A 9,698-nucleotide genomic window follows, 5' to 3' on the forward strand; every position below is an offset into this window, starting at 1 on the left:
TTGTAAGCGAGTCAAAAAATCTATTTCTACTCTTGCTCTAGCTTTATAAGAAAGTCGTCTCATTCCAGCAGCTAACCTCATTGCAAAACTATCTATTTCATCCATCTTTTTGGGCTCTGTTTTTATATGTTTCATTATTTCCTTTTCTACATCGGCAGTTCTTTTCTCTGTTAATAAACAATGTTTTATTACAAATAATACAAGTTTAGAGTATGTTACAAAATAAAGGTACTTACTATTGGAACTACTTGATTGCCCTTGTGAAGGTAGATTTTGAGTACGATTATTTGAAGATGATGGAAATAATGTTCTACAAGCACTTTGTACCTCTCGTTGTATTAATACATTGTCTGCAGGCCTTTGTTGAAACACACGTTGTAATTGGGATTGTGCTCCTGTACAAGATTTTTCACTCGGAGAGAATTGCATTTGAGTAATACCATGTGGTGTTGACGTATTCGATCGTGCTTGTGATGAAACAGTGGAGATTATAGATCGAGATGGAGATGGAGAAACTTCTGGCATGATTGCAGACTGTGATATTGGAGAAACACACGACCGCCTGCTATCGTTACTGGAAGATCCTGAAGCAACAGTATTTATTGTATCTGAGATATTACTTAATGCTGAAATTGGTCGAACAAATCTCTCTTTAGAAATACTGTCGTGAACAAGTGTCTGTTGTGAATTGAATTCCATATTTTCTTTATTTGATGTACTGTTTGCATTCTTTCTCTTTAACTTCAATGATGATATTGTTCTAAAAAACAAAAAGTTTAAAAAGATATTGTTTAAACTCATATTTAAAATAAAATGTTTTGGAATAAATGTTACATGTACGCGTGCGTGTGTAGATATATACATATACGTACGACTTGTATGTTAAAGGTTCATTCAAAAAACTCATTGTCTCATAGTATCTAAAAGATGTTTAAATCATCATTAGCTGCAGCTCCACTTCTTTCAAAAGCTGCCTTCTCTTTCATTAGTTTATTTCGAGCTTTACAATAACATCCTCTTAGATATGCCCAGCGCCTAGAAGCATTTACAGGTGTAAAATCACCTCCTGGAAAATAAGAAAATATATTTTAAAATATCTGTATTTTATGTTTTAATATGATACATCTTAATACATAAAATAATACATATATTTTAAAATACACTATCTCCAAAACTATTACTTATTAATTTCCATAAATCAGCTTTTACTTTCTTTGCTCTCTGCTTGGCAAGAAGTCTTGAGTCATAAAGCGCAGGCTTAAGTTGCACCTGGCCAATCAGACTTTCATCGTACTTGCCAGAAGCAAAAGGACCGTATACTTCCACAGCTTTACCAAGCTTTTTTCCTGATGGATCATTTTTCATCATATCATCATAATCATCATATTTATTATCAGAAAATTCACCATTTTCCACATCATCTGCTTCATTTAATTCATTTCCATCAAGTTCTTTATTTATGCATTTACTGGAACTGTCATTTCCTACTGATATTTCTTGTTTATTAACTGCAAACAATGTGATAATCATTATAAAATGTTTGGGGTACAAATACAGCGTTACACTATTTACAACAAACAATATTTACCTATTACTAACATTCCAGTCTTATCCATACAAAATTCATGCAATTCACTGTCATATATTTCTTGGTAACAACTGTGTTTTAATAAATTGTTCAAAAAACCATTCATAATATATCCACAATAGCCACATTTTATCGGATTATTCACTATTTGCTAAAAGAAAAATTTAAATATTACTTTCTTATTAAATAAACACGTTCGTATTAAAATTATCTATATTATACAATTTTTCATTAATACAGACAAATATTCTTAAAATTACTTACTTCTGACATTTTTAATCGCTATCAATTTGCTCGCTCGTACTTTTAGCTTATGCCTTCTTTTTTTAGGTTTAACGTGCATGGACCTGCATTTAGGTATATTGCACTCTTGTTCTTTATTCTTTTCAAAACGATGTGAATCTTTTAGCTTGTGCGCAGCGTCTAAGGTTATGTTTACAATCTGACGTAGATCACGTAGATACAAGATTGTAATTCTGCACAGTATGCACGCGCGTCCATTCCCCTTTTGTCGTTTCCGATTTTTCGCTGTGCATGGGACTGCATCCTTATAAGTCGACTTCTAGTCGACTTCTAAAAATGGCGGAAAGTCGACTAAAAGTCGACTTCTAAATAGTCGACTTATAAAAATGGCGGAAAGTCGACTAAAAGTTGACTTCTAAATAGTCGACTTATAAAAAGACGGAAAACAGTCAAGCGGCGCGTCTTGCATCATCAATATGGCGGCGAATCTCGAGGAGGCTGGAGGAGCAGAGCTTACGCGAGTGCGAGGAATACGTGCCGCGAGACAGGACACGATAAGACGTCGTAAAGCGCCGCGCTATCAACCACCGCCACGAAACGTCGTCGTCGTCGTCATTCACAGTCCTCGTCATCATTGTCTTCCCGTTGACTTCCTCGATTAGATCAGAATACTGGAATTTGACTGTATGTACGTTGCAATATGTTTGAGATGGTTATCTACAACAAAAATTGTTACAGAATGCCGTTACCAACCGACATGGAAGCGAAATTGCTGCGCCAGATAGTTCTTGCAGGTATGGCGGATCTAAAAGAGGATCAGGATAAGGCCAAGTGGAAACATGCTTACAGGTTAGGTATGGTGTGTTATTAATTATCATCGATAATTAAGACCTATTGAATGCGACCTCTCCATTCTGAACCATCTTTCAGAACACCAGAAATGGAGGAACTTGTGTTCATGCATTCTTTGTGTGTTCTACGGAAAATCAGTCCGGAATAGGTAGTTTATAAAGAGGTGTACGAAACGAATAAGATGTACATGCGAGGTGTCACGGCGATAGAACCCGAATGATTGCCGAAATTCGCTCCCATGCTATGCATCTTAGTGAACCATTGGTTGATCCACCGCCAAGGTATTTTTATCACAATTGTTGCTTTATAATGTTTTTCCTACTTATTTATAAAGATATTAATCTTTATTATAATCGAATATTATTCTCATTTATAGATATAATCAAGGAACCGGGAAGATTATTTGCCGCGTGTCTGGTACATTCGGAAAGGCCGGATGGGCACTACCATCGATGGATATAGAGCATCCGTGGACGGTGTCAAGTGGTTCGCGTATTTCTTCTTGGAGGGTCAAGTGTGCCCTAAGCTGAAACGATTTGTCCCGTCGCTGCTGACGACACCTGGGAGCATCACCAAGTCATGGGCCAGGTAAATCGTTAAGGCTCAGACGCAATGACAAAAATAAGGAATAAGATAAAGGAATAAGGAATAAGGGAATGTCGCGTCTCACTTCAGTACACGTACATTAAAGTGAGATGCAACATGCCTTATTCCTTATTCCTTTATCTTATTCCTTATTCCACTCATTGTGACTGAGCCTTTATTCTATCTCCTTTCGATTTCACGTTGATTCATCGAATAGATTACATCAATTCAATACGATTTTTTCAGGTTGATACCACGCACTCAAGCAATAGTAGTACAAACGCTGCAGTCGCAGGGAGTCGTGTCCAAAGACAAACTGCTAGAAATCTGGGGTTCGGATAAAAAATGTGAGATTTTAATTTATAAAATAATATTTAGATATTATCATAGACTTCTATACAATACTAGACCGCTGACAGGCATCTCGGCCGTGATGCTTGCCGCCATGTTGATTTTAGTCAAGATATGCTATAGGTACTACAGATTCTATACAAGTGGTTTTATACAAGATTTCTATACAATAGTCTGGCATATACAGAATGTCCAAAAGAAAGGGTTTAATACTACAGGAGTAGTGGTTCGATTTCGGCATCCAAGTACGCTACTCGTCGAAGACATGACTTACAAACTTATTGATAACATGTACCAATATTTAACACAAAAACATTCGCCTGCTTCGTTATGTACTGTAATAACGAATGCAGATAAACGCACATCATGAGCAACTGAACATCCGATAGTGACTTATTGTTAATTCAATATGGCCGTACCCTTCACTAACACTTGCACCTCGCACTCGCATCAGCTTTTCGGCAGTGCGTCCATAGATGTTAGTGGTCTAGTATAAAAGTCTGTGGATATTATATATTTATAATTTTAGTTCTGTTGTCAGCTTACCAGAAGTGGCTGCCGGAATCCGCGCACGCAGAAGTGGCACAGATATGGCCGCCTTTGTAATTAAGAATAAAACATTAGGATTGTAATTATACAGTTTTTTAGATAATTAAATTATTTTATATATGAAAAAAATCGAAATGCATCAGTTTTAGCCCTCCAGCAAGGGGTCGATTGTGTATCTTGAAATAATGAGGTAAAAATTACAAAAGTGAAAAAATTCATTAGCGTATCTACGATTTTATTTATCAAAATCTAATAAAATCTGTTAACTTTTGTCATTTTCACCTCGTTTCAAGGTACACAACCGACCTCCAGACGTACGCGGCGGCTTATTTTATCGACTTTAAAAGTTGGCGGGAAGTCGACTTTTCGTCATGACGGGAAGTCGACTTTTCATCATGACGGGAAGTCGACTTTAAGTCGGTGGTTTTTGCGACATTCGCCGACTTCAAGTCGACTTTCGTCCTTAAAAAAGTCGACTTCTCTGCCAAGTCAGTTTCGGTAGAAGTCGACTTCAAGTCGACTTAAAGTCGACTTTTTGCTCTTAGGGTTTTTTAGCATCCCCTTAAGCCGTGATCAGACTACGGATTGGGATTGAGATTGGATTGAAATTTGACCAATTAGAGCAAAGTTCACTAAACTTGAAGTTAGTTTTCTTTATTCTGATTGATTAAATTTCAATCCAATCTCAATCCCAATCCGTAGTCTGATCACGGCTTTAAGCCCGTGTCACACTACGTATCGCGGACGCGGATTCGGATTGGGATTACGGATCGCGGATCGGATTCAGCCAATCACAGATGAGCCGCTCGTCTACGATTGGCTAGATTACGATCCGCAATCTCAATCCGATCCGTGTCCGCGATACGTAGTGTGACACGGGCTTTAGGGGATGCTAAAGCCGTCTGTAATCCCGACACTTGTTTTAACCTCAACTTGCGAAAACATTCGCTTTATATAAAAATTCTACAATGTATTGTTATAAAAAGACTGGCATGCCCTGCGGATTACATCCAAAAATACGATACCGTTGTCAGAATTAGGTTTAGACTCTAAACAAAAAAATTTACTGTGAAAAAGCATTATTGCAAACTTACAAAAAAGTCGACTTTTCTGCCAAGTCAGTTTCGGTAGAAGTCGACTTAAAGTCGACTTTTTGCTCTTAAGCCTTGTGTACACGATACTAGAAATCGGTCCGAGTTTCGGTTTAAGCCAATGAAACTGCTGCTTTTCTGTAAGAGCTGCAAGTTGATTGGCTTAAGCCTTGTGTACACGATACTAGAAATCGGTCCGAGTTTCGGTTTAAGCCAATCAACTTGCAGCTCTTACAGAAAAGCAGCAGTTTCATTGGCTTAAACCGAAACTCGGACCGATTTCTAGTATCGTGTATGTACACAAGGCATTAAACCGAAACTCGGACCGATTCCTAGTATCGTGTACAGTCGTTCACGGAAAGGTTGCAACACTTTTTTTTTGATGATTTTTGGAACGCGCAGAAATTTTGAGATCGCGATCCACCATCTCTGTATACACGTAGTGAACGGTTATGATAGCTGTCAAAGTGAGCTATACAAGGTGGAGGGTGGAGGTTCACGAAATGTATCTTGTGCGCCGCGGAAAATCTTAAGATATCAACTGGATACTGTAATATCGGGGTTAGTATAAAAGAATAAGCTAAATAGACCATTTTATTTTATAAATTAATTTTTATTTTCAAGACATGTGTAACATTAAAAATTAATGTAATATAAACATATTAATATAATTATTTATAATAATTATATTAATTATTATAATAATTATATTAATTATTATAATAATTATATTAATTATATTAATTATTTATAATAATTATATTAATATATTGTGTTATATGTTATGTTAATTTTAATTACATAATTAATTACATAATTAATAACATTAAAATTACAATAATTAATAACATATTAATTTTAATACATAATATTAATACATAATTAATATAACAGTAAAATTAACCGGTGTCTGGATTAATGTTCGGCAAGCAGAGGACATCAGTCGATTGAAGAAGCTGCCGTGGAAGACGTGGATGCTGAGACTGCGAAACCACATCAATGCTTCAAAGCCAATCCTTCTCGTCAAATAACGATGAAGTAATCTTTCTAAAAAATTACAATTATAAAAATTAATTACTTGCAAATTCTGTTTTAGTACAAAATCATTATTTTATTATAATTATATTAAGTTGAGGAGATAGATTTACTTACATAAAATTGCCAGATCGCTGATTACTATTGACTGTTCAGTAAGAACAGATCAATCGCAATCTGTTGTCCGCTGCAATCCAGAGCGAATCTCTTGTAGAAATTCGTTGTGGGATTAAGATGTGCATGTCTTTGTTCACTCTAGTACTGGGATCTTCTCTCGGCTGCAGGGCCCCTGGACCGATATTAGGCAGGCATGTTTGGAAAACGGCGATACGCCCTCGGGTGGTAGAGAGGAGTTTGTGAACAGCTTGACGACCGGCACCAAGGGCGTTGTTATTATTAAGAGTGCCACAGAACTTGATGGGCAGCTAGGCGAGAAGGTCGCGGAATCGGCAAGCCCATAGATATTTCAGATGACTTTTGCCTTGTGCCGTGTTCATTCAAGATTTTCATTCCTTCATTCGTTCATTTATTAACGAGAGTTGTTCACGTTAAAATCATTCAATGTCAAACATATTATTCATTTATTCATACATCATCTTGGTGAAAAAACTTCTCATATTTTCTCAGAAATTTTGCAAGAATTGGAACTTATAAAAAATTCTGAAGAAGTATATGATATTTCTCAGATACTTTCAGAAATAATTGAAGATTTTTAGAATATTTCAATATCCGTATATATGAAAATTTCTGATAAATTGCACAGATTTTCTCATATTTATTCAAGTTTCTACAAGGATATATTAGCGAAAAATATTTTATTCTTATTTTGTCTGAGTTTTTCAATTTGTATAAAAAATCTGAAAATTTCTAAGTATTCTAAAAAAATCTAAAAATGTTTATAGAAATTTTGATTAATAATGTGAAAAATTTTGATATTTTTTCACCAAGGCATCCATGGAAAGTATTAATACCGTGTGACACTTCCATGATTCTCTATTACTGCATTTAATCTTTGGGGCATAGATAAATTTTAAAATAATTCAGGCCTTGCGCGAAAACCTTCCCATACGTTGAGAACATGTTGCGCTAATGCCTCGCGTCTACGTGGAAATTGGGGATTCCATATTTTCTGAGTAGCTTGTTCCTCTCGTTTTTCATAATGTTACACGCTCAGATTCATCCGACGAAAATACCTTCTCATTCGAGAAAATGGTATTTGTCCATTCATGCTCCCATGCCAAATGCTGCAAGGCAAAAGCCATCCGTTGTTCTTTGTGGCGTTCAATTAATTGTTTATATGGAGCCAGTTTATATCGATTATATCTCTGTTCCCGCTCTCTGCGCCGCACGGTTTGCGCTATCGCATATTAGGAGCCTATCTCATAATAGGGGACTTTCCTCTACATTGCAAAGAAGTACGGTATACAAATTAGTGCGACAATTTAAAATAGACGGCCATATAAATTCTCGGCCAATAACAAGGCGTCCACGATGCACTACCGTCGAGGAAGATCAACAACTTTTAAATTTAGTTCAGAAGACCGGATTCCGCTCAGCGGCGCAGCAAACGGTAGCGGAAGTTGGTTTGAATTGTTGCGCGCTAACCGTGCGACGCAGATGGCGGGAACAGAGATACAATCGATATAAACCGGCTCAATATAAACAATTAACCGAACGCCACAAAGAACAACGGATGGCTTTTACCTTGCAGCATTTGGCATGGGAATATGAATGGACAAATACCATTTTCTCGAATGAGAAGGTATTTTCGACGGATGAATCTGAGCCTGTAACATTATGGAAAACGAGAGGAACAAGCTACTCAGAGAATATGGAATCCTCAATTTCCACGTAGACGCGAGGAATTGGCGCAACATGTTCTCAACGTATGGGAAGGTTTCCGCGCAAGGCCTGAGTTATTCTGAAATTTAGTTGCATCTATGCCCCAAAGATTAAATGCAGTAATAGAGAATCATGTCACACGGTATTAATACTATGTGATCTTCCATGGATGTCCTGGTGAAAAAATATCAAAATTTTTCACATTATTAATCAGAATTTCTATAAAAATTTTCAGATTTTTTTTTTGAATACTCAGAGAAATTTTCAGATTTTTTATACGAATTGAAAAACTCAGACAAAATAAGAATAAAATATTTTTCGCAAATATATCCTTTAGAAATCTGAATAAATATGAGAAAATCTGTGCAATTTATCAGAAATTTTCACATATACGGATATTGAAATATTCTATAAATCTTCATCTAATTAATTCTGAAAGTATCTGAGAAATATCATATACCTCTTCAGAATTTTTCATAAGTCCCAATTCTTGCAAAATTTCTGAGAAAATATGAGAGATTTTCTGAGAAATTTTTTCACCAAGGTGATGTATGAATAAATGAATGATATGTTTGACATTGAATGATTGTAACGTGAACTCTCGTTAATGAATGGAATGAATAAACGAATGAAGGAATAAATCTTGAATGAACACGGCACAAGGTAAAAATCATCCGAAATATCTTTGGGCCTGCCGATTCCGCAACCTTCTCGCCTAGCTGCCTATCAAGTTGTGTGGCACTCTTGATGATAACAACGCCCTTGGTGCCGGTCTTCAAGCTGCTCACAAACTCCTCTCCACCACCCGAGGACGTATCGCCGTTTTCGAAACATCCCTGCCTAATATCGGTCCAGGGGCCCTGCAGCCGAGAGAAGATCCCAGTACTAGAGTGAACAAAGACGTGCACATCTTAATCCCACAACGAATTTCTACAAGAGATTCGTTCTGGATTGCAGCGGACAACAGATTGCGATTGATCTGTTCTTACCGAACAATCAATAGTAATCAGCGATCTGGCAATTTTATGTAAGTAAATCTATCTTCTCAACTTAATATAATTATAATAAAATGATGATTTTGTACTAAAACTGAATTTGCAAGTAATTAATTTTTATAATTGTAATTTTTTAGAAAGATTACTTCATCGTTATTTGACGAGAAGAATTGGCTTTGAAGCGGTGATGTGACTTTGCGGTCTCAGCATCCACGTCTTCCACGGCAGCTTCTTCGATCGACTGATGTCCTCTGCTTGCCGAACATTAATCCAGACACCGGTTAATTTTACTGTTATATTAATTATGTATTAATAATATGTATTAAAATTAATATGTTATTAATTAATTTTAATGTTATTAATTATGTAATTAATTATGTAATTAAAATTAATATAACATATAACACAATATATTAATATAATTATTATAAATAATTAATATATTGTTAATATAATTATTATAATAATTAATATAATTATTATAAATAATTATATTAATATGTTTATATTACATTAATTTTTAATGTTACACATGTCTTAAAAATAAAAATTAATTTATAAAATAAA

The 9,698-nt window shown here is 35.6% G+C and overlaps 2 protein-coding genes and 2 long non-coding RNA genes across 9 annotated transcripts; 2 read left to right on the forward strand and 2 right to left on the reverse strand.

Moving 5' to 3' along the window:
• Window positions 1-236: 236 nt before the first annotated feature.
• Window positions 237-2,162, reverse strand: LOC139768205 (uncharacterized). Of its 3 annotated transcripts, none has more exons than XM_071698159.1 (5): window positions 1,853-2,162; window positions 1,589-1,739; window positions 1,210-1,508; window positions 873-1,066; window positions 237-760 (listed from the first exon to the last, which is right to left on the reverse strand). In XM_071698159.1, the coding sequence occupies exons 1-4, from the start codon at window positions 1,859-1,861 to the stop codon at window positions 1,046-1,048; spliced, it is 480 nt and encodes a 159-aa protein (XP_071554260.1). In that variant the 5' UTR covers window positions 1,862-2,162; the 3' UTR covers window positions 237-760; window positions 873-1,045. The 3 variants fall into 3 exon arrangements, with proteins under 3 accessions (XP_071554260.1, XP_071554259.1, XP_071554258.1); XM_071698158.1 differs by having other exon boundaries at window positions 237-584; window positions 1,182-1,508; XM_071698157.1 differs by having other exon boundaries at window positions 1,182-1,508.
• Window positions 2,163-2,304: 142 nt separating this feature from the next.
• LOC139768206 (probable ATP-dependent RNA helicase DHX37) lies at window positions 2,305-4,386 on the forward strand. Of its 4 annotated transcripts, none has more exons than XM_071698161.1 (6): window positions 2,305-2,515; window positions 2,570-2,685; window positions 2,762-2,964; window positions 3,060-3,271; window positions 3,515-3,615; window positions 4,161-4,386. In XM_071698161.1, exons 4-6 carry the CDS (start codon window positions 3,120-3,122, stop codon window positions 4,223-4,225), a joined length of 318 nt encoding a protein of 105 aa, XP_071554262.1. In that variant the 5' UTR covers window positions 2,305-2,515; window positions 2,570-2,685; window positions 2,762-2,964; window positions 3,060-3,119; the 3' UTR covers window positions 4,226-4,386. The 4 variants fall into 4 exon arrangements, 2 of the variants coding, with proteins under 2 accessions (XP_071554262.1, XP_071554261.1); XM_071698160.1 differs by having other exon boundaries at window positions 2,306-2,515; window positions 4,149-4,386; XR_011717299.1 differs by having other exon boundaries at window positions 2,307-2,515; window positions 2,570-2,690; window positions 4,149-4,386.
• A 1,643-nt stretch (window positions 4,387-6,029) lies between these two features.
• LOC139768207 (uncharacterized) lies at window positions 6,030-6,548 on the reverse strand. Its single transcript, XR_011717301.1, has 2 exons — window positions 6,412-6,548; window positions 6,030-6,306 (listed from the first exon to the last, which is right to left on the reverse strand). It is a non-coding gene; the product is annotated as an uncharacterized lncRNA (long non-coding RNA).
• Window positions 6,549-8,480: 1,932 nt separating this feature from the next.
• LOC139768211 (uncharacterized) lies at window positions 8,481-9,474 on the forward strand. Its single transcript, XR_011717303.1, has 2 exons — window positions 8,481-9,163; window positions 9,269-9,474. It is a non-coding gene; the product is annotated as an uncharacterized lncRNA (long non-coding RNA).
• The last annotated feature ends 224 nt before the right edge of the window (window positions 9,475-9,698 follow it).

The sequence above is a fragment of the Temnothorax nylanderi genome, unplaced genomic scaffold, assembly GCF_030848795.1.
Source record: "Temnothorax nylanderi isolate EJ_2023f unplaced genomic scaffold, tnyl_v1.0 TNYL_tig0015_pilon, whole genome shotgun sequence".
In the NCBI taxonomy this organism is placed as follows: domain Eukaryota; kingdom Metazoa; phylum Arthropoda; class Insecta; order Hymenoptera; family Formicidae; genus Temnothorax; species Temnothorax nylanderi.